The sequence below is a fragment of the Muntiacus reevesi genome, chromosome 3, assembly GCF_963930625.1.
Source record: "Muntiacus reevesi chromosome 3, mMunRee1.1, whole genome shotgun sequence".
Classification (NCBI taxonomy): domain Eukaryota; kingdom Metazoa; phylum Chordata; class Mammalia; order Artiodactyla; family Cervidae; genus Muntiacus; species Muntiacus reevesi.
Window position 1 is genome coordinate 1287530 of NC_089251.1, and position 23283 is coordinate 1310812.

Below are 23283 nucleotides of genomic sequence, written 5' to 3' on the forward strand. Positions count from 1 at the left end.
CTGCCAAACTCCTTTCTTCCACCCCCCCCAAATGGACACGCATTTCAGGAGAGGAAACGAGTCCATCGGGGTCTCTCTGCACAAATGCAGCGGCCAGCACCGCGGTCAGTAGGCACGTCACTCACAGACATGAAGCAAAACCGTTTCATGGCAGATGATCCCCTCCCGAGTGGCGGCTGTGGGCTCACCCGCCCCGGGGGGAGGCTTGCCGTTCCCCAGGGAGGACTGCTGTGGGCGCTGCCATCAGCCGCGTGGGGACACCGAGAGCTGCAGCCCAGCCCGCGGACCCTGCCTCTCCTACCAGGGAGGGCGTCCGGAGGCTTGAAGCCGGAGGAGGGCGGGATGCGCAGCCACAAGCCTGGCAGGCCTGTGAGTTCTCTTTTGCTGTTAATTACATCTCTAGTGCAGGCAGCTGGCAAATTTTTAAGGAAGAACCATGAATAATAAAAGGTGAGACAGAAAAAATGGTTTAAGTGATTTGCAAAGCCTCAAGGAGCTGTTTCACATAACATAAAACATGATTTCATATAAGAAAGTTTTCGTCTTTCTTTTACACTCAGTTACGAGCAAATAACCTCTGAATTTCCAGGGAGAATTAACTCTGAGGGAGGTACACAGCTCTGGGTGTGGAGAAACCAGTGCACAAAGTCCCTGAGAGGCCAGGGGGGCTGGAGCTGCAGCCCAGGAGCTGCTGGGTGGTCGCCTCTCGGAAAGGCTCACCTACTTCTCCCGGGCCCTCCTTCTGACTCAGCCAAGTCACTGCAGACGGCTGTGAGTGGGGCAGAACCGGGGCACGGCCTCGGTGACCTCCTGCTTTGTCAGAGCAGCTGCGCGGGGGGCAGGTGTGCGAGGGTGTGCAGGGCGGGGAGACGCCTGTGGTCAGGCCTCACCAGCCTCTACGTTACCTTTGGCCCCTGTCTTCCTGGGTAGCCTGGCAGTCCTGGGACTCCGAGTTTGCCCTGCGGAGAGAAAGGAGGTGCATCACGAGCCGGCCAGCCCCGCTTGGAAAAGAGAAGAAGCCGGCGAGTGTCGGCAGGGGGCCTGGAGCAGGGTGCGGTCTCCACGGCCTCCAGAGAGAGCCTGCCTGTCCTCCCGGGATGGCGCCTCCCCCGGAATCCCCGCAATGTTTGGAGCAAGGCCCCTCGAGCAGCAGTGGACACCCCTGCTGAAGCCAACGGGTGGAGGTGGGAAAAGCGCGCTCTGTCTGTGGGGTTTTACTCAATCCTTCTGTCGGAGCGCCCCAGCCTTGGGGCCGGACAGGGTGGGGTGTTTGGGCTACTTGTGAGCCGGTTCCCGTGCGGGGGCTGGGGTGGGGGGTGGAGGAGCGAGATGAGGGGGCGGCCCCCCACAGGTGTAAAAGCAGCTGTCAGGAGACCGCGCTCCCAGAACCAGAGGAGGGAACGCCCCCAGGAGTGGTGCGGTGGCCCAGCAGGACACACACCGGCCCCGCCCAGGGCTCTGCCTGCCCAACCCGCCGCCTGGATGCCCCGGGCCGTCGGGAGGGCTGGTGCCCGGAAGTGGCCCGGCTCCTGCATCACGTACCTTCTCCCCAGGGGGTCCCAGAGGACCTGGGTCGCCGTTCGGACCGCCTCGCCCCTTGGGGCCTTCGGGACCGTCCTCCCCTCTGGGACCAGGTGGGCCAATCTCTCCCTGCAGGTCAGAAGGAGGAGGTGAGGGCGTCGCCCACAGACTGTGGTCCACGGGGCTGTCCCCACCATCTGGGAGTGGGGTGGGTGGCAAGCGTCGCTGGGCCGGCTCAAGCAGACCGAGCCCCGGCCCCGGGAGCCCAGGCGCTGCTGAGCGGCCGCAGCCCCCCGGCGCCCACTCTCAGGCCCACGGCCTCCTCTTCCCAGTGACCTCCAGTCGAGCACCTCCTGGCTGGACTAGGAGCTCTGAACTGCTATTGCCCCACCAGGCAGGGGGCGGCGGCGGGGGAAGCTGCCTTCTTCTCCTGAAGACTCGAGAGGGGCCGGAAGGGCCCAGGAGCCCGGCCGGACTGCAGCCTGAGGGTCAGCGCACACGGGAGACCCACAGGCTGTGTCCAGAGACCGAAGGGCGAAACGCCGCCTCACCGGCTCCACCAGGTGCAGGCCCGGGAAGCCTGAGCCACAGTAGGAAGGGGGCCTTGGGGGCCGAGCGAGGGTGGCAGCGGGAGCCCAGCCTGGCCGCAGAATGCCCGCTTGGCCTCGCCGTCTGCGTAGGGCCCTCCTCTGATCCCCGGGGTCCAGGAGCAGCTGCAGGACAGCTGTGCAAACCACCCCCCAGAAACGTGCCTGGCGGGAACAAAGCCGGCTAACGGCTCCCTCGTTCCTCTGCCCCAAGCTCTCTGCAGGCCGAGGACGCTCTGTCCCTAAGAAGCGCTTTGCTCACTCAACCTGAGAATCCTTCCCGTGTTTACTGAGCCCTCAGGAAATTAGGAAATGCCAAGCGTCGGCAGAAATGCCTCTCCAGGAGAAATTAAGATGGAAGAGGCCCCCTCCCGGCCCCACGTCCATCCTCAGCCAGAGGTGAGCCCAGGGCACGGCGTGTGACTGGGGTTCAGCTTTCCTCACGCTGTTGGAAAGGAAGATAAAGGGGGCTTTCACCAGCCAGACAGCGAGACACCCCTCAGATGTGGGGAGCCATCACCATAGAGAAAATTCTAGAAGGGCTGTCTTTGGCAGCGGTGTCACTGGGACAGGACTGTGAAACGAACGCCTCTCTGTTCTTCCCCTCCTTCTGACGGAGGCCCGGATCCCATCTGCCTGTCTAGCACGGGACAAAGCGCCACGCCACAGGCCCCCTGGTTCTGGCGGGTTCTGGAACGGCGCCTGCGGGCCCGCTCTGTGGGGGACAATCAGGGCGGCCGGCCACATGGCAGCCCCGTTCCCGCTGACGGCGTCCATCCAGGTGTGGATGCAGCCGCTGCCTCGGTGGGCCCCTCCGGGGGTGCAGGCCTCCGCTCCTTCTGGACTTCCTGGGGGGTCTCCAGAGCGTCCCCACGGCCGCCGGCAGCTGGCCCGCCAGCCCAGCCCCCCAGCATCACCTGTATCACCCTCCCTTCCATGCAGACACCGCCTGGTTCCTGTGGGCACCTGCAGCGTGGCACACCCCAGCCTGCCCGCACCCCAGCCAGCCCCTTGGAGCCGAGGCAAAATATGCACTAAAAACCAGCCAGGCTGCTGCAGCCTCGGACAGCCCGGCCCGAGGCCCAGAACACGGGGACTGCGGCGGGGTCTGAGGGCAGCTGAAGAGGTGGTTGGGGGCCCAGACGCCCGAGGGGGGCTGGTCAGGGAGCCCAGGTCCCGGTCAGGGTGCGGCCCTGCTGGTGAGCCGCCAGCAGCCTCTGGCAGGAGCGGCCCTCCCTGGCGAGCTGGGCCATTTCTGCGACCCCTGCCCTCTCCCGGACACCTGTTTCACTTCAGGAGCCAAAAGAGGTGCCTGCAAACCAGGGGCGCTGCTGGTCGGTCGCCCAGCCGTGTCCGACTCTGAGACCCTGTGGGCTGCAGCACTGGCAGGTACGGGCCGGCAAGAAGAAAGCCCCACGGACCCCTGATGGATACAGGGCAGGGGGCAGGTGACCCACAGGCGGGTGGGACCGGGTGTCGGCTGCCGCAGCCTGGCTAGGAGCTGGGGAGGAGCTGGTCGCTGCTGGTGGCCAGGACCTCCACGGAGTCCTCGGCTCCGCCCTGGGAGGCCGCCCTGTGGCCCCTCCCTGCCCCCGACACTCACCCGATCGCCCTTGATGCCCATGTCTCCTTTGAAGCCCGGGAAGCCGTCTTCACCCTGCAGGGGAACCAGAGAGAGCCTCAGTCTGGGGGAGAGAACGCCCGCCCGGCTCGCCCACGGCCGACGCTGGGTCAGGATTCTTGAGTGCCCGGCCCCGGCCCTCAGGAGCTGTGTCCCCGTTAACCCTTGGCCTTCTGCGGTTCTGGCCGGCTCGCAGCAGGAAGGCTGCAGCCCTGGGGGCCTGGCTTCACTGGGCCCCCCGGGCCGGCTCTGTAGACACCCCTTCCTTAGAGTCTGTCTCGTGTGCGCGTGACCGCAGGCCCGGTAGCGGGTGACAGGTGGCTTTGAGGAGGGGGAGACCGACAGAAGACCCCCCAAGAAGGGCGGGGCCGCGACTGATGGCCTCACAGGAAGGCCAGGAGCTCTCTGCCAGGCCGGGCTACAGAGGGGTGGGCAGTCAGGGGCGCTCGGTCACTGGCTCCCAAGGTCCACGGGAGCTGCACACACCAGCGCCGTCGGTGAACTGGGGGTTCACACGCCAGTGGCCTTCCCCAGCTCTCAGCCAGGCCCCAGCGGGGGGCGGGGGCACTCACCTTCTCACCCTTGGTGCCCTTCAGGCCTCGGATGCCGTCCGCCCCCTGTGCAGAGAGGGAAGGGGGGCAGTCACAGCCCAGGCTGAACGTGGGCCTGACCCCCAACACCCGGGAGGCTGAGCGTCCCCACGGACAGCCCTCAGCGCCCCGGTCTCGGGAGAGAGGGTTCTGGGCATGCGGGTCCCCTCCACCCACACCCTGCTCTCTTCCAGAAACACCCCGTCTCCCTTTGGCTTCGGGAGCAGGGGGACCTGAGCTCTGAGCTTGGGCTCTAGATTCAGGCAGACGGGCTCAGGGCCCCCTCGGTAGCCTCTGACGAGGCCCCAGACTTCTGTTCACTTGGAAAGTCGGGGTGACGACAGCCCTCACCCCATCCCTGCTGGTGAGGGGAACCCCGGGGTCTGTGCCTGACACACAGCAGATGCTCAGCAGGGCTGTGCTCTATCTGACGGTCTTCATTCTCTGTTACTATTAATATTTGATCAAAATTATAACAGCATTTAATAGCATTAATTACCACTGAGTAACACCGACCACCCCGTCCCTTTCATTGGATCGGGTGAGGACTCGGCTCATCCTCGTGCTGAGCAAGACCCGGCAGGGCAGGACCAGTCCGAGCCTGCCTGACCAGGTGAAACGGCTCCATCCCGGGGACAGACTTGGCGGCCGCGGCCCACCAGCCGGTCCGCCTACCGGCCCAGAGCAGAGCCCACCCAGCGGACTGCCCAGGCGGCCTCAGGCCTCCCGCCCTCGGGGCCCCGGAGAGGCCGGCCTCACGCTGGGATCCGGCTGAGCCTGCGGCCAGACCCTGGCGCTGCCGGCTGCCCTCTTGTGGCAAGAACTCCGCTCAGAGCCGGCAGCTCCGAGCCTGCGCCTGGAGGCCATGGAGGGCTGAGAAGAGCTGCGGAGGTCAGAGGGCCGGGTCAGACAGACGCAGAGAGTGCAGAGCGGGCTCCGCCTGCGCCCCGGGGGCCATCCCAGGCCGCGGTCTGCTCCCCAACAGAGGGGAGGCCAGGGACCCCGAAACCCCGATTTTGGGGGGAGGCTCTGGCACCTGCTCTCCTGCACCTTGCCCAGGCCGGGGGGGCTTCCCTCCCCACGCCCGGACAGAAAGAAGAGGGGGAGACAGGATTGGGCGGATCCCTGCCAGACCTGAAGTTCTACGGCCTCAAGACCCATCTGAGGCCAGGGAACGGGACCGGGGACACAGAAGACCAGGGCTTCCCGGCCTGAGTGCTGCCGCCCCGGGGTCTGGGTGGTTCTTTGTTGCGAGAGTGCCCAGGCACGTAGGGGGTGGAGCAGCCTCCCTGCCCCTCAGTAGCCCCTGAAGTAGCCCCTCCAAGCCGTGACGCTCAGAAGCGTCTCCAGGTGTCCCTGGGGGGAGACTCCACCCTGGCTGAGACCCCTGGACCAGAGCACCCACCACGGCTCCGGTGGCCCAGGGTTCAGGGAGGGAGATTCAAGGTCACAGAACGGTGGAGGGGCAGGGCCGTCGGGGTCACCGTCTGTGAGGGCATGGAGGCGGACAGGGCTTCCCAGGCCTGGAGTGGATTCACACGGAGGGCTTCCGCCAGCCCCCCAGCCCCGCGGGCTTAGAGAGGGGCCGTGTGATCTCACAGTCAAGCCGCACAGACCCCTGAGAAAGGGGTAAGTCGGGGGGCAACCAGGGGATGCATAAAGGTCAGTGAGGTCAAAGAGCTCAGAGGGGCCCCTTTCTAGGAAGGAAGGCAGGGTTCACGCGGAGGAAAGCGGAGGGCCTCCATCTCCCAGGGCAACGGCGATACTTGGGCTGGCCTGCACCTCGCGGTCACCGCCCTCCAGGCCTCGTCACGCCAGGGGCTCCACGGTGTTCAAGCACACCGGCATGAGAACCCACTAATCAGAAAACAGCGCCCGGCCTGCTCTCCCTCCCACCCTCCGCTCGCCCGTCCAGCGGGACGGTGCGTGTCTCGGATGAATTCTAATCAGGCCGACAAGATAAGAGCATTCTCCGTGAGCATCTCAGAGCAGACACCTTTCCGGCTCACAGCAGCAGCGCCTCGCAGTTGGCCGTGGATGGTGGCTGGCGCAGGCTCTTTGTGCAACCGGAATTTGTAATATAAACACGCTCCGAGCTCACACAATCAGCAAGGCTGCTATATCGCTGCCCTTGTAAACTCATCAGGCAGCGTGCTGGCCGAGGGCCTGCTTCAGAGAGAGATGCCGCCATCCAACGCTCCCGACCTGGGGCGTCTCTCTGACCCTGACTTTGGAACACCTCAACTCCGGGAAATGGGAGTTGGGGCCCCTTGGGGTCAGGATGGGGCACTTAATTAGGGATAAGTGAGTCTAGGATGAGTCCTGACACCCGCCTGGATTTGGGGGAAGTTGCGGGGAGGTTCCTAAAAAATGAAATCTTGGGTTCTCCTTCCACTGCCCCGCAGGGCAGGTGTGCACTCTAAAGTGCAAAAAGCATTAAGGAGCGTGAACGACACGGGTGGGGACTCCAGAGCTTGTGGGCATGTTCGCGCAAGCCCTCCAAGATAAATAAGATGTTTTCTACACGTGCATACACACGACCCTTCACATCAAATGACAGGGGTTTTGAAGGAAAGAACCACCCTTGGCTTTCCTGCGGGTGGGAAGCCTGAGACTGAAGACGCGGCAGCAGCCCCGCCCGAGAGGGGGTCTCTCGGCACACACGCCGGGGGACACGTGTCTGCCGGGAGCAGGTTCAGGGAGCCGCCTCACTGAAGACCAGACTGCACAAGGCAAAGCAAACGCAGTCGGCTCGGGGCGGACAGACAGCCCGGAGTCTGGGGCACCGGGGCTCCGCGCCCGTTTAACGAGGTTCCAGGAGCCTCTCGACAGGGTGTGAATAGATGGAGTCTCCCAGGCACACACGCCCCAATGGCAAGGTCTGCCCAGACGTCACTGATGCGGACAGACTCTGTCTCCACGTGAGAATGGTCCAGAAGAAAACGTCCCAAACTTCCCAGGAAAGGGCCCCCAGCTCGTCGCTTGGGCTCAGGACAGCTGCCCTGAGGGACTCCAAGACCAGCAGGCCACTTAACAGGGACCGCAAAAGAGCAGGAGGCGAAGGGGGCCCCGTGTCCCGCAGAAGGCCACCACGTGCTGCCCACGCTGCCCCAGACGCCCTGGGGGGCAGGCCCCGCTCCGTGGGGGCCCCTCCCGGCCCCCGGGGCCCCTCCGTGACCCGCTCGGGCTCACATGCGGGGAGCCGATGGCCCAGACCAGGGCTGTCCCCGCGTGGGCGGGCGGGAGGTTAAAGCAGAGGATCCCTAACGCGGGCCCCACGGACCCCGGGAAAACCCCAGGCTGAGACGCTCACCTTGACTCCACGAGGACCCGGGTAGCCGATTGGGCCCTGGGGGCCGGGCGGACCCTGAAACCAGACGGGAAAGTGCGTTAGCCCCACCTCGGGTGGACGACACGGGTTCACTCCAAGCCACCCCTGGGTCCTTCCAGCACAAGCTGGAAAGTGTGCCTGCCCCCAGCACGCTGCCCTCTCGCTGCGAGCTGAGCGGATGGGGGTCTCAGGCCGGGCCTGCAGGAGGAGACACGCGGGCGCTGTGCCCAGCTCCACGGGGAAGAGGGGCCCGCAGGGGGGCTTCTTGGATGGAAGCGAGCAGGGCAGGGGTCCCAGATCAGAGGGGGGGCCCAGTCCCGCCCATCCTGAGGGAGATGCTGGAGGGGCCCGGGTGCAGCCGGTACCCACCTGCCCTCCCTTCTCTCCTGGAGGGCCTTCTTTGCCAGGGTGCCCCTGTTGGGAAAGAGAAGGCTGGCGTTAGTCAGTGGCCACAGGGAACGCAGGCCTCCCCCACAGCGGTCTCCAGTGTGAGGGTTAGAGCCCGGGTCCCTCCTGTTCCCCCCACAGAGCCTCGGTCCCCCTGCGCTTTGGCCCCGACCCTCGGTGGCTTCATCTGTTAACACGGAAACGATGCCAGGGCGCGGCGACGGCAGGGGATGCAGACGGGCCCCAGCCCGCGCCCAGCCCGCGGTGGAGGGGTCAGTGACGGCAAGGCCGTGTGTTCACGGTCCACCAGCACAACCACACCGGCGGCCAAGCAAGGACAGGGGAGTGGGACCAGACCTCCCAGGTGCCCCGGCACCCCGGGCCTTCAGACGTCACCCCAGGCGACGCAGACGGGGAGGGAAGCCGGGATCAGGGGGAGAATCCCCTCAGAGATGCAGAGGGGGCCCCAGGAACTGCTCACGGCCCCCTCCACCCTGGGCCATCAATCCATTCTCAGAGACTTCACCTTCTCTGACTTTCAGACCCAAGCTGGTCCTAAGTTCAGTGCCTCTGAGCGCAGGAGCCAAACACGGACGATAAAAACAAGCTGAGCCCTCACTGTCGAGAAGCAGGACCCCCCCCCCCAGAACGCCAGGAAGAGAAGCCACGTGGCGTGGGGTGAGGATGGCGGGGCAGGCAGGGCAGCCTGATTCTAATCCTGGGGACCCCCGAGCCGCTGTGTGACCTTGTGTGAGTCGCTTGCCCTCTCTGGGCGTCCTCTTTCGAGGGTGTATAAGGAGAGAGTGGGTTGACTGCTTTCAGCTCAATCCTTCCCAAGTTCCAGGGCTCTACTTGGGGGCACAGCAGCGTCCTGGGTACCCGGATCTCACCCATTTGAACACATGATTTGTGTGTGTTCTTCTTAATCTGCGACCGTCATGAACTGAATCTGATGCCACTGCAGACAGCCTGTGGCGGTGGCCGTGCGAGGGGGAGAATGCGGAAGTTCCTTTGGGGGGGGGGGTACCTGGGAGCCCGTGAGGTCAGTCAGGCACCGGTCAGATCACGCCTGCTGCCCGGGCCTGGAGGGGACACGCTGCCCGCCCTCCACCTTCCCGAGACGAGGCTCACCGCCCGCGTCCCAGGCCGGCAGGGCTGCACCTAAAACGTGCCCCGGACGGCGTCCTGCCCCGCGGTCGCCGGAGGAAGGGGGGCCTCCTCCCCCCGCCACGTGGGCTCTTCCCGGGCCTTTCGTAGTTTCCACCAAACCTAGAATCTCTCCGTGAAGGAACGGCGGTCACGGGCAGCTGTGGGTGGGGAAAGCCACGCCCTGGACACAGATGAGTCCGGACCCCACATCTGAGGAGCGAGCCGACCCTCCACCTGGCGACGACCTTATTTACCTGGCGGCCATATAAGGACAGGCCTGGGGACTTGCCGAGTGGTCCAGGGGTTAAGAATCTGCCTTGCAATTCAGGGGACTTGGGTTCAACACCTGGTCGGGGAACTAAGATCCTACATGCCTTGGGGCAACTAAGCCCACGTGTCACAACTGGCACAAGTCACAACTGACCTGATACAGTCAAAATAAAAATAAAAAACCCCAGAGTGCAGCTGATCACAGTGTTTTGGAACAGATGAAGTAGGACCGATCGCTGCCATGACCACTGTGCTTTGGGGGGTACTGGTTTTTTGGGGGGCATGCCACATGGCTTTCAGGGCCTGAGTTCCCCAACTGGAGAATGAACCCAGGCTCCTGCGGTGGGAGTGCTAAGTCCTAACCCCTGAACCACCAGGGAAGTCCCCACCGTGATTACTGCCGTTGGAATGGAGGCCAGGCTTCTAAGCCGCGTTCCCAGGGTGAAAGCCACTTTGTGGGGGGAGCACGGCGCTCACGTATTTTCAGAGTTTACAAGAGGAAATCCACCCAAGTCAGAGGGGCTGACTTCCCGTGTGAAAGGCTGGCTGTCTCCACCCTCTTTCTGCTCGCTGACCTCTCCCCAGAATCCTGTAACCAGCAGGATTTTATAATGGAAAAGTAATAAAGCTTAAATTACGTATATTTGATATTTTCTGATTAAAAAAGTAATATATGTTCATTGTAGACAAATGCAAAAATAATAAAGCTTATTTGTATTTGATATTTTTCTGATTAAAAAAGTAATATATGTTCATTGTAGATAATTAGGCAAGTGGAAGAGAAAATTAAACCCCTTCATAACCTCACCACGCACAGTAATGACGGCCAAGGGTGTGATGCGGTGCAGCTGATCTATTTGCTGTGTGCGTTTGCGTGCAAAATTGGCATCAGAAGACGTATTTTTAATTTAGTATTTTATCAGGGGCATCTCCTCCTGTCACTGAACACCTGCTGGAACTTGATTTTTCCTGGCTCCGTAACGTCCCCGTGAGCCCCTGATTCATTATCCGAACCCTGTTGTGTGCGCCTGGAATGACTTCTCGATTCAGAGCCGCGTCTGCCCTGAAACCTCTGACACTTCTCAGCGGCTCTGAAATCTATCTTCCCTTCGTTCTTAAACCACACCAAACCAACACAAAGGTGGGAAGGAACAAATCTTCTCTTTAAGGCTGCAACCACGTGATGCCTCTGTAAGGAGATGTTTCAAACCTTTGTCTCCTCCCGATTCACCTGTGATGAGGGCTCCATGTCCCTCTGCCTGCAGCGCTGATGCTCCCATGTTCCCTCTTTTATCTTTCGCTTTGAGCACCGTCACTGTTGACCTGGCACAACCACCCCCCCACCCCCGGCATCCTCGGTACAATTGCATTTTAAAGTGCGACCACTGATGGGGGAAGAGAAATGGAAAACCTATGAGAGGTGGCCTCCTGACTTCCTGGGCCGGGCCGCCCTTAAAGGCCCCTCTTTCCCCACGGCATCCAAAAGGAAGCCAGTGACCCTTCAGGGACTCTAGTTGTTGGGGCTTCAATTCGGGGAGGAGGACTCCAGGCAAGGCCCGGGAATCTTCCCGACATGACGTGTGCTAAGTCACGTCCAGCTCTTGGGACCCCATGGATGTAGCCCGCCGGGCTCCTCTGTCCGTGGGATTCTCCAGGCCAGAAGACTGGAGCGGGTTGCCATGCCCTCCTCCAGGGGATCTTCCCGACCCGGGGACTGAACCCGTGTCTCTTACGTCTCCGGCACCGGCAGGCGGGCTCTCTACCCCGGAGCCGCCTGGGGAGCCCTCTGACATGAGGTGCCGTGGGAAATGCCCACGGACGCCCGACACTGAAGACGAAGGGAAAGCTGCGACCACAAGGGTGTGCATCCGCCTGCGCTCAGCGTCCACCCTCGAGGGTGGGATGGGGCTGGCGTTCACGCTGCCATGTTCCTTCTTTTCCTAATTTTCCAGAAGAAGGTATTTTATCGTCAGAAAACACAGTGTAGGTGTCAATGGACGTGAAAGCACATAAAAGCCATGTTGCAAAATATTCATCTCTTTGCATCAAACTCAGGTCAGAGGTGGAACCCGCCCCCCCAGCCAAAGCAGCTCAAGCAGGAATGAGGCTGATTGTTGGTTCAGATAAAGCGTGTGATGGGTGAGTCACTGGACCAGAGGATATTCAGAGAGAAAACAGGAAGACCCCGCCCCACGCCAGCCAGCCACCAATCGATGGTTGAGGGGCTGAACTTCTCACTTCGTTTCTAATGGCGCTATTAACAGAGCAAAATAACTGTGTCTGAAATAATTAATTTCGCTAATCATTCTCTAAAACAGGCTCTCTACTTGGCATCAATTAGATACACTAAAAATAACCCAGAAGCAAAAAGCCCATTGGCCGCTCCCGCGGAGGCTGGTGGGTGCGGACAGGCCGGCGTTTGTCACCGTCCCGCCCCCGCCCTCACAGCTTGGCCACGGGCGGGTTTGTCCCTCACTGCCTGCTTCTAGGCGGCATCTACTTATCTCCACAGCTGCGTGTGCACACCCGGCTTCCTGGTGCGTGATCGCTAAAAATACACGCGGCGCTGGCGACACACGCGAGGGCCTCGTTACAGCTGAAAGTGCGGGGCTGGGCTCGCGGGCGGCGGATGCTCCGCCGCGTGCAGTTACCAGCGCGTGATGGGAGCATGTCCAAAACCCAGTAATTCCTCAGCCATCGGATGGGGCTGCATCGAAGGAGCTGGAAGAGGCAACGTGGGCCAGGCACGCAGCCTGCTCCAGAGCTGGGAAGGGGCCGTCTGCCTGCGTTCCCAGCCCCCACCCCTGGGTGGACGCGGGCAGGAGTGTGAAGGTTGAGGGGGCCTGGGTACTCACCGGGGGTCCGTCAGCACCGGGCATTCCTGGGAGGCCGGGTTTGCCCAGGGGACCCTAGAACAAGCCAGAGACTTCATGAGCCGGTGCCCCAGCGTGCCCTGGGCTGCCCACCCTTCTCTACACACCCCCAAAGTCACTCTTCAACATATCTGCTCAAAAAGCATTTGCTTAAAAAGGCCGCTCAGAGGCACCGCTCCCAAGGGCTCCGCCCAAAGACAGCGGGCCCTCTGCTGTGTCCAGGGCCTTCAGGTTTGGCTACTGGAACAAGACCACCGCCCAGTGGAGACAGGAGCGGGGGCCGTGATGCCCTGAGAACTGCCCCTCGGAGGACGTCCTGGCTGGTGCCAGCCCGGAGGTGGGTTTACTGGGCACCTGAGGCTGATTCACAGCCACGCCAGCGCCCAGGCTGCCCCCAGCACGTGGGCTCGGGGTGCCCAGGATGTGTTTGGAGCTGGCAGATTTAGCAAAAAGAACACAGCAAGGCAAACAAGAGCGCCTGTGTGCCGAGTCACGTCAGTCGTGTCCGACCCTTTGTGACCTCACGGTCTGTAGCCCGCCAGGCTCTCCGTCCACGGGACTGTCCAGGCCAGAACACTGGAGTGGACGCCGTGCCCTCCTCCAGGGCGTCTTCCTGACCCGGGGACCGAACCCAGGCTTCTCCTGCCTCCTGCGCTGGCAGGCGGGTTCTTTGCCGCTAGTGCCGCCTGGGGAGCCCAACAAAATGAGATGCCCAGTTAAATGGATTTCAGACAATAGAGTTCAAGTTAAACCGAGCATCCCGAATCTGCTTTTCCTCCTGAATCTGGCAACCTCATACCGATACATAACCAAAGAAGGGAGGCAGGCGGGAGGGACGCAGGTCCACACCAGAGCCGGTGATCGGCGCTCCAGGGCCTGGACGCTGGCAGGCCCCATGCCTCCCAGGCTGGGATGCACCCCACCGTCAGGCACACCCACGCCGAGCGCAGCCCACCTACCTTCTCTCCTGGAGGCCCGATTGCACCCTGGGGGCCTGGAAGACCCTGGGAGGGGAAGAGCGAGCAGCGAAGGTCAGGGATTTCTCGACCCAGAACCCGTCCCCGCCGTCCCCCCATCATCCCCAGCCCCGTCCCAGGTCACCCCCCGCCAGGCCGCAGGCCGTGCTGGCTGACCGGCAGCGCAGGGCGGTGCTCAGCGGCCACTCAGGCCCCGGGTGCCGTCTCCCAGCTCCCGCCGCCCTGCTCACTCACCTGGGCACCTGGGTTGCCCTGCTGCCCCGGGGGGCCGGGCTCTCCCTGGGGACCCTACAGGAAACACAAGCAGGCATTGAAGGGGGCTGTGGACACAGTGTGCCCTGGAGCCAAGCGGGAAGCCAGACCCGGGGTCCCCAGCTGCTGTGGGCGAGGGCGCGGCCACCCAGGGCGGACTCGAGACAGGAGCCTCCAGGGAAAAGATTCTAATCAGCTGAAATTCCCCAGGTCAGCGTGTCAGCTGAAGTCTCCCCTTACAGGAGACCCAGGCGATGCATCTCGGTGGGCGCTGTCCAACGGCCCCTGCCCTCAACCAGCCTGGCCGGGGGATGCGGACGCCGTTCCCGTGTCTCCCTCCCCCGGCGTGCTCGGGCTCGGGACGCGGCGGGGCCTCAGTCCGCGCTCTCCTGCGGGAGGCCCGCACCTCCCTCTGTCAGGGTGGCCTGGTCCCCCTCCCACACCGTGCGGGGCTGCCCCCGCCGTGAGGCCGTGGTCGGGGCGGGACCCCCGGACTTACCACGTTGCCTTTCGGGCCTGGCTGACCGTCCATTCCCGTCACTCCCTGGGTGGCGTCAAAACAGAAAAGAATCAACAAAGCTCAACAGGAGAAGCCCTCTCAGCGCGGCTTGGTCCCTGCCCACGAGGTCAGAGGGCGGCACGTCCCTCATGGGAGGGGAAAGGCTTGACCCCAAATAAATGCTGAGATTGGCTGCAGCTTAATGGGGCTGCTGGGTTCATTGCTAGGGGCCACCCTGCGTTCTCGGACAGCTGGGCGGGGGGCCCAGCCCCGGGAAGCCGCTCCTGGACAGACCCCTGCCCGACCACGGGTTGCGGCCTTCCTCTGGGGCTGTCCAAGAGGGTCCCGGCCAGCACACACAGGGAGGGAACGGGCATCCCGGGGACTGCCGACGATGCTGGGCACCGTGTGTGGGGAAGGAGGAGTGAGCCCCGCCGGCCTCCACCTGCAGGCTCCACCCGCCGGGCCAGCCCCCCACGCCCCCATGAGCGCTGGGCCAGGCACACAGCCGTCAGCGCGGGGGGTGCCCGCAGGACCACGCGGGCACAGCTGGGGGCAGGGACGGGGCAGACACGCAGGGGACTTACGGGAGGTCCAGGAGGGCCTGGGGGCCCCTTCGGCCCCAGCAGACCTCGCGGCCCCTGCAGGAGGGAAGAGTAAAGAAGGTCAGACTCAGCCTGGAATCCCGGCCCCCTGCCCTGCACCCCACTCAGCCCCCCACTTCCCGGCGTCTCTGCTGACCCGGGAGCGTGGCCGACACCCCTCCTCGCCCGCTTCCTCTGCTCACTCCACCCCGGCTCCCGGCCTGGGCCCTGGGGGCCAGGGGCGAGGGGGGGCCAGGCCTGGTCGGGGCTCAGTCCCCATCCGCGGCCGGGTGGGCGCTGCCCCACGCCCTCGGGAGGGTCACAGCGCGGCCACCACCTGCCGTCGGGCCGCTCCCACCCCCCCACCCGCCGGCACTTGATTTCAAGGGCCCTTCATTCTGACAGAACCTTTTCAGACGCAGCACAAGAGACACCCTCCCTGCGTTCATTGCCACTTAAATGTTCTTCGCGGTTTTAATACCCAGTCACATGAATGTCTTCAGGAGTTAATAACCCAGAAGGCATTGCCTAGACCCGGCTTAGCGGAGAGCGCTGTGGATGAGCCTCCTTGGGGGCTAAGCAGACACCTGGGGGGCGATCCAGTCTCAGCGAGCGGGCGCACGCTGACCCCGGGTGCCCTCCATCATGGGCCCCGGACGCCCCCCTCAGGCACCCCGGGCGCCCCTTCACATACCCCGGACGCCCCCCTCAGGCACCCCGACGCCCCCCTCACGGACCCTGCACCCTGCAGTTCTCTCCCTGACTCAGGCTCAGACCGACTCTCAGCCTTGTCCTGCTCACCTCCCCGTGTGGCCCTCCATCCATTCCCAGGAGTCCCCAGATTCGTCTGTCTCAAGGCTGAGCCCTCCCTAATCTAGGCCCTGAGTCGATACCAGAACATCAGCGAGAGACACAGAATCCCGCCCGGCCCGTCACTTACAGGCTCCCCAGGCAGCCCTCTGGGCCCAACTTCTCCATCGTCGCCCTGTGGGGGGAAGAAAGGCAGAGGTCAGGGACAAGCCGTGCGGCCTGGGCCCCAGGGAGACACCTTTCCTTCATCTCTGCCGGAGTCTCGGGCCTGGGGCTGCTCCGGCAAACGCCAGAGCCAACACTAGTCCTGCGCCAGCAGGGAAGGCCCGGCGCGTCCTCCTCCCGGAGGGCGAAAGGTGAGGTCAGGCTCACAGGCCACAGCCCCAGGGAGGGGAAAACCAGGCAGAAAGCATCCCTGGTTAGCTGCCAGGTACAGAGACAGACGAAAGATAAACTGCCTGGCAGAAAGCAGACAGAGACAGGGAGATGATGGATGACAGATCAGATTTAAAGACGGGCAGACAGATGGATGGACAGACGCGTAGACAGATGAGAGACAAACAGGTAAGAGATGGGTGATTAACAGATGACGGAGAGATACATACATAGACACGTAGACGGATGACAGACAGAAAATTCAAAGATGGGTAGGTAAACAGATAACAGATAGACGGATGACGGATCGATGCACAGAGCGCCCAGACCCCAGCGCCCCTCCCGGCTCGGTCCACACATGCGCATCAGTCTGCCCCACCTCCAGGGCAAGGAAAGTCACTTTCCGGCTCTCTCAGCCTCCCTCCCTGCCTAGACCCTGCGCTCCGCCCCTGGCGGCCTCCCTCTGCCGCTTGCTCAGATGCTGAGCTCATCAGCTCCCCACGACGTCTTTCCTGAGATCACGCGCTGGGTCAACGGGTCAAAGCGCTCAGGACGCCCACATCCGGCAGCGTCAAGGTCCACGAGCCGTGTCTACCGGAAGCTGGGTGCAGCCCACTGACGCCACCCCCATGCAGGTGCCCACCACTGCCGCATCCGCAGTTTTCAGAGGAGACGGGCAGCCGGCGCGCCCGACATGCAGCGGGATACGTACCCTTTCTCCGTCTTCCCCCGGAGGTCCCGGCGGGCCGGACGGGCCAGGGTCGCCCTAGGAAGGCAGGCAGGGTCAGCACCAGCCCCCCGGGTGGATGCGCACGGCTGTCTCAACCCCTCTCTCTCTGCTTCCGAGGCTGCAAATCCCACCCCCCTCCCGGGCCTTGCGCAGAGTCACAGAGGACCTGTCGGAAAACACGGTACCTCCTGGCTCGTCGGGGGGCGTAGCTGGCTGGCGGGATGCTCCCCGGGCCTCGGAGTCCTGGTGGTGGGTCAGCTAGAGCAGCACCAAGGACCCCCGGGCGCCCCAGGCACCCCACCGGCCTCTCCATGGGAAGCAGGCTGCACCCCAGCCCCACACGGCCCCCAGAAAGGGCCACCGCTCCGCACTTGAGAGTCAGCGCTGGCCCGCCCGACACCCTGCACTCCATCCGTGCTCAGAATGTGCCCGTCGCTGACCCGGCCTGATCGGGATCCCCAGGCGCGGTGGGGCGCGCGAGCGCGGCAGCTCTGGCTAGAACCCTACAGCCGCCTCCCGAGGCAGCACAGGCGTGATGGGTGACCCGTGTGACAAAGCCAACACGTGTGTGGGCGCGCGTGTGTGCACACATGTGTGCCGTACACACAGACATGTGCCCGCAGGTCCAGGGTGTGCCGAAACATCAAAGAAGAATCGACAGCATCAGAGAAAACAGGTCAGGCAGGAACCGTCCACGGAGCTGCCAGGAGCGTCGGCCGGGGCACCTGAGTCGCGTCAGACGAGCCCAGCCGCAGCCCCCACCCCACCGCCGTCCACGGGGGAGGCCACGCGGGGGAGGCCATCCACGGGGGAGGCCATGCGGGGCCGGCCCGCGTCCTGGAGTCGCCCCTTTAATGGTGCGGAGAGTTCTGGCCGGCCCCCACAAGGGCGGCTGCTGGGTTTCCTGACAGTGTGGAGGCCCCTGAGCAGAGGCGGCTTCCCGCTGCCTGGCCCCTTGAGGGACAGACCCCAGTGGCCCTTTAGCCGCCAGCGGCGGTGGAGAAACGGGCCCTCCGTGGGCTGAGCTCGCGTCCCCAGGACGTTCTGCCCATGTCCGGCCCCACCCCCACGAGGCTCACGTAGCGACCACTCTGGGATCGAGGGTCTGGCCTCCGGGGAGCCTAAGGCTGCCCCGAAGGGCCCTCACACGATCGCTCCCCGCGGCCCCCAGACAGCAAACACTCACCCGGTGGCCCTTCTCCCCCGGCAGCCCCGCCAGGCCATCGAAGCCGCGGTCACCCTGCGGGGAGGACAGAGGGCAGTTCAGCGCAGGCCCCTCCCTGGGCGGTGGTCCACACAGCATCTCACACCCGGGGCCCCCACTGGCCAGCCCCCAGCGCACCGGCCACAGCCCTGGGTCCATGTTCCCATCTCTTTCCCCAAAACCCCAACCAAGGCCACAGAGAGACAAATGGCTTCTGTCCCAGAGCCACGGACAGTGAGACCTCAGACGCAGGGCTGCAGAGTCCGTGTGTGAGTGGGCACAAGGGCTCCCGTGCCGCTGTCTGCCTGTGCCTCTCACCGTGACACGCGGGGGCCCAGAGCCGCGCCCGCACACAGCAGGTGCACCTTCTTGTGCGGTGGACGGCGCGGCACCGCCCTTGGGCCCTGGGGCACCCCGGCTCCCCGGCCAGCCTTCCTCCCGCCGCCCAGGGGGCCTCCCGGAGCCCAGCTGCCCGCCTCGTGTGTGGCAAACCACACGACGGAAGGCTAGTTCAGCCTGGAATGCTTTTGCTGTCGAAACAAGACAGTAACCTCCTGGGACAGACTCGGGAAGCTTCTCCTCCTTTGTCACCAAAGGTGCCTGAGACCAGGAGGGCTCCAGGTTCGCTCGGGGCTCACGGGGGCACCCGGGAGCCGGCCCACGCCAGCTCCGGGGTGGGCAGGGCAGTGCCTGAGAACAGCTGCCGTCCCCACTGTGGGCTCCTCGTATGGACAAACTCTTGCAGGGTGAGAAGGATGGGTACCAGGAACAGGGCCGGTCCACCCCAGATTCGGGGACAGAGGGACAGGCCCGCTGCACCACGGTGGCCAGGGGTCATGGCCGCCCTGGGCTGCAGCCTCCCCAGCCAGGGCGGACTCTGCCCTCACACACCTGAGCTCCCCACGTGCAATGTCTACTCGCTCCCTGCAACCCCGAGGAGCTCGGACTCCCCCACCGGGGCAAGAGGACTTCCTGCCCTTGGACTTGGGTGGCCCATGAAATTCAGCCCGCTGACGCCGGCCCTCTTGTCCACGTGCCGGAGGGCTGATCCAACCTGACCCTTCCTGCCCCCGGATGAGGGCACGCGCCCTGTCTTCAGCATATTCGCCACAGTCGGCGACAGGGGTGATGCCGACCTTGCGGGCCCCAGGGGGCGGTGACCGCACCTACCTTGGGGCCAGTCTGTCCCGGCATCCCTCTTGCCCCGTCACTGCCGGCTCGGCCCTGGAACAGAGCGGGGCAGAGTGTCAGCACAAAGGAGCAGCCAGCGCGAGGAGGACCCCGAGCAGGGCTCCCTGTGACGTCAGACAGAGGGCCCCAGAGCCCCCGCCACAGGCTGGCCCAGAGGACCCAGACCTGCAGCCTCGCTTGCTGTCCACAGGCTCTGGTCTTCCCATCCTGGACCTCAGAGCGGGCACAGCCCAATTAACCGCCTGAGTGTCCACCCCGAGCCACTGAACCCCAGCAGAGGTTAGAAATCTCAATGGCGGCCCTTTCAGAACTGGCCGTGCGTCCCTCTGCCTGTGGACCTGGGGCCTTGAGGGGCCGCCTCGAGACAGCCGTGCCTGAGAGCCATTCACTCTGTCACGTCCCTTCTCACTACGATCGACTCCCGGGATGGGGGCCCCGGACTAGGGAATGACCCGTTTTTTTGCCTCGAGCGCTTTGCAACTAGAGCAGGAACGGGCAGACCAGTGGCCAGCGTTCCTCACAGAGGTTCATTAACACAAGAAACGAGTATTCCTTTCACTCAGCAGAAACATTCAGTTGATGGAAAGATCCGCTAGTGAGAGTTTGATGTGGGTTAATCAGGACTTCCCGAGCTCGCGTGGACGCTGTTCATTAATTTATGTCGGGTGAGAAAGGCGTGCGCCCTCAGTCAGTCACCACGGTCACCTGGAGGGAACGCACTCCCCTCCACTAACACGCCAGGCCGGACAGAGAGTCGGAGGCGGGGGGCAGAGAGGGGCTGCGGGGGGTCTGAGAGGACACCGGCCATTCCCCCCCAACAAAGCCGAAGCCATTTCTGGAGAAAGGAGGCTGCCCCGGAGAAGGAGGGGCCACTGACCATGTTGTCTTTTACACGCTTGCTCCCAGAGAACCTGGGAAACTGCTTTAATTCAAAATGTGGGTTAACAGGGCGCTCAGCTCGGGGCTCTGTGATGACCTGGGGTTGGGCCGGGGGACTGGGAGGGAGACTCAAGATAGAGGGGCTACGGGTGTACTTATGGCCGATTCACATCGTCGTACAGTGGAAACTAACAACAGTGCAAAGCGGCTATGCTCCAATTTAAAAGAACATGTTAAACTGTGTTCAGATGCTCAGGACGGAGGCTGGGGCAGGGGAGCTCGCTGCTGTGGGACGGGACCCACCCAGCCCTGGACACAGACGTGCCCTCTGAAGGCGGGGGAGCCTGGCCGGCGAGACGCAGCGTCACCACGGCAGACGCAGCACCGACTCCCGCCGAAAAACACTCACCCTTCTCCCAGGCTTTCCTGCCGGGCCAGGCGGGCCCTGCACGCCCCGCGGACCCTGTCCGGGATCAGAGGGCAAAGGTCAGTAGCATGTCCGCTTCTCAGAGGACAAAGCCAAGCCTGGTCCCCGTGCTCGCCCCCCCGGCCGCCCAGCTGCCAGCACGCGGCATCACGCGGACAGGGCGCAGGGTCCGCGGCCCTGAGCCAGGGCGGGACGGAAGGCAGCCCGCGCGGTCCCGCTCCGGACCCCACAGCCGCTCCGCGTGAGAGGGCAGCTCCCCCCGCTTCCCTGACCAGAGGCAGCGACAGGGCTCCATCTTCTCGGAGAGGCCAAGGCCCCGGGGTACGTACCTGAGGCCCCATGTCTCCTGGCTCGCCCTTCAGACCTCCGCTCCCGGGAGGGCCCTGGGGGGAGACGCCTGGTTAGGGGGTGCTCCGCACAGGGGTACAGGCTGTAGGGTGGCTGGGGAGGGCAGGGAGGGGGAGGGAGCCCGCCCGCCGCCTTGGACACACCCCGAGGGACGAGCAGTCATTTTCCTGGTTTGCATCTCGTCCCGGGTTGGAGGGAAACCCTGGACGGGGCAGGGGGAGACCCCTGCGCTCAGCGCATGCTCACTTCTCTCCGGGACGGATCTGCACTCCGTCCGCCACAGCCGGCAGCCCAGGGCTGGGCGTGGACATACTTGTCCACGGCAGGGCAAGATCGCCAGATGCCGCGAGGGACCAGACACCCCAGGGCCAGGGGCCAAGCGCACCCCCTCCCGGGGAACAGAGAGAGGGCCCCGTGGGCCTCGATGCCCGGCTCCCTGCAACTGCAAGGGCCACACGGCCCCCCGGAGACCCCTCTCCCTGGCCCTGGGGTGCCCGGCACACGCTGCCCGAGGAGTCGGGTGGGAATCAGGGTCTGCCTCACCATGAAGTGGTCTGGACGGTAAACAGCCTCAAAAGAAAGAGGCTTGGAGCCCCCGGGGGGCGGGGCAGAGTCGTGGTCAGTGTAAGTGCAAGGGCTTCCCTGCCCCGAGGGCAGCCGGGCCTCTGGTGCCCGGGGAGCCCCCACCTCCGCCCGCAAGATGCTCTGACCCGGGGAGCTGGGAGCCTGACGGGCAGGGGCAGTGAGGGGCACCCACCCCCACACCCCCAGGATGACTTACCATGGGACCCGGTCTCCCAGTGAGACCCATCGGGCCAGCAGGCCCCCTCAGCGCCAGCTGCAAGCAAAACGGGACATGCTGAGAAACGGCTGGTTCACCCGTCCTGACGGGCGGGACGGGGCCGGCGTGAGCAGCCAAGGACAGAAGCCTCTGGCGGGGGAGGTCACAGGGACCCCGGGCCCACCTCCTCCGATCCTCCGGGCTCCCGGCGGCAAGCGCCAACGGGGTGGGCAGAGGCGGGCGGCAGCCGGGTGGGTGCCCGGGGCCTCGGGCTGACCCTTCCTTCTCCCCACCTGCCCTGGCCAGCCCCACACCCTCACAGCAAGCGTGAAACGCGGCTGCCCTGGGGGGCTGGCCGGGCGTGTGTTGTGCACGCGCTGAATCACACATTCCCCGAGAGGCACTTTCAGGGCCCGGGGGTTATATCGGGGAGCCTTCGGGGTGAGTGAAGTCCTTGCCCCAGCCACGGGGACCCCCCTGCACCCCTGCCCAGGTGCCCACTGCCTGCCCGCTGCTGAGGCTCACTCCCACCGGCTTTCTCCAAGGGCCTCTTCCACACCCATCGGGCAACTGTTTCCTGCACGAGGCCACTTCAATTTTGGAATGTTCTGTGTTATAAAATCTTAGGCGCCCATCACCCACTTGGCTTCAGTCAACACACCCACAGATTCAAGGCCAGCCAGGCCGGCCTGTCAATAAGCCCCGTTGCGGGGGATAGGGCCTGTCGCCCGCTGACTGCACTACACGGCAGTTTGCTCCACGGCAACGACTGCGTACGCTGCCCTGTAATTCATTATCCACGCACTCTGATCATTAGCATCTATCCGTGGCGACGGAGCTACATAAATATCGCCAAACGAGGACTCCTCAGCCGCTCCTTGTGACGCCCCATCACGGGCACTCCAAGGAGGGATGGCCCGCCCCGCCGGCTGGCATTTGCTCTTGTCATCGGCAATCAGCAATCTGGAGCCTCGTCAATTAAAACGCAATTCACTCATCAGCTCGTTTGCCGAGAGCAGAGTGGTAAGGAGGCTCCTTGGGACCCCCAGGCTGAGTGAGGGGTTTCGGGGCCCACAGGCTTCCCCACGAGGTTCAGGCTTGACCCAGCCCCATCACAAGGGACCCCCCCGGAGTACATGGGGTCTCTCCACCCCAGAGTCAGGAGGAGGCAGTAGACGGCCGAAGAAGACGGGGTCAGCAGAAGCCAGAGGGGCTCAGCGGCTGTGTCCATATCTGGGAATCTGGACCCTCGGTGTGGACAAGGGACCCCTGAAGCTTCCCCCACCTCTCCTTGTGCTCACCAGGGCCCCCAAATGTGCAGGGATGACTGGACACCCCCCCAGGCTCCTGAGTCCCAGGTGAGCACCCCAAGTTGGGAAGAGGGGCTTCCCCTACAAGCTGGGCTCCAAGCGGCTCCCCAAACCCCAGGGCCACTCACCCGGGCCTGTTGCAGGATGGCTTGAGCTTGGGACTCCTGAGCGGAGACCATGGGTCCTTTGGAGCCCGCATCGCCGCCCCCTCCAAAGCGGAACTGCGGGTGTAAGCGTGGGGTCACCGGGGTTGCACAGGCATGGATGTCCACTCCGGACCCCAGGGCTGAGGGTGTCCAGTGGCCTCTCAGGCGACAGCAGAGCTTCGGGGGGGCTGGCCGGGCAGCCTCCAGCCCCGGGCCTCCGCCGGCTGATTACGCCACCCGACTGCCCGCACACGGCTGCCCTGTCTCTGCCCGACAATTCCAGCCCTGGGGATTCCCACCCCCCGGCATCCATGACATCTCTCCCGAGACCCCAGAGCCCCGTGCCAACACCCATGCTGAGGGGCACACGGGCTCAGGGAGAGACGGACGACTCCCGGTCTGGGCTCCGTGAGAAGGAGGTGGCCTGGGTCCCCTGCAGAC

The 23283-nt window shown here is 64.1% G+C and overlaps 1 protein-coding gene across 3 annotated transcripts in view; it reads right to left on the reverse strand.

Annotated features, from left to right (window-relative positions):
* Nucleotides 1–23283, reverse strand: part of COL5A1 (collagen type V alpha 1 chain) — a 148130-nt gene that overhangs the window by 49152 nt on the left and 75695 nt on the right. For all 3 annotated transcript variants that reach the window (XR_010662277.1, XM_065928054.1, XM_065928053.1), the window contains exons 13-31: nucleotides 22825–22917; nucleotides 21387–21443; nucleotides 20587–20640; nucleotides 20240–20293; nucleotides 18931–18984; nucleotides 17743–17796; nucleotides 16539–16592; nucleotides 15582–15626; nucleotides 14645–14698; nucleotides 14058–14102; nucleotides 13541–13594; nucleotides 13289–13333; nucleotides 12312–12365; nucleotides 8020–8064; nucleotides 7633–7686; nucleotides 4302–4346; nucleotides 3712–3765; nucleotides 1543–1650; nucleotides 906–959 (exon numbers count right to left, since the gene is read on the reverse strand). Coding sequence is in view for 2 of the 3 variants with exons in the window: in XM_065928054.1 (XP_065784126.1) it covers nucleotides 906–959; nucleotides 1543–1650; nucleotides 3712–3765; nucleotides 4302–4346; nucleotides 7633–7686; nucleotides 8020–8064; nucleotides 12312–12365; nucleotides 13289–13333; nucleotides 13541–13594; nucleotides 14058–14102; nucleotides 14645–14698; nucleotides 15582–15626; nucleotides 16539–16592; nucleotides 17743–17796; nucleotides 18931–18984; nucleotides 20240–20293; nucleotides 20587–20640; nucleotides 21387–21443; nucleotides 22825–22917 (1077 nt within the window). In the remaining variant the exon portion in view is untranslated. The remainder of the gene's footprint in view (nucleotides 1–905; nucleotides 960–1542; nucleotides 1651–3711; nucleotides 3766–4301; nucleotides 4347–7632; nucleotides 7687–8019; nucleotides 8065–12311; nucleotides 12366–13288; nucleotides 13334–13540; nucleotides 13595–14057; nucleotides 14103–14644; nucleotides 14699–15581; nucleotides 15627–16538; nucleotides 16593–17742; nucleotides 17797–18930; nucleotides 18985–20239; nucleotides 20294–20586; nucleotides 20641–21386; nucleotides 21444–22824; nucleotides 22918–23283) is intronic.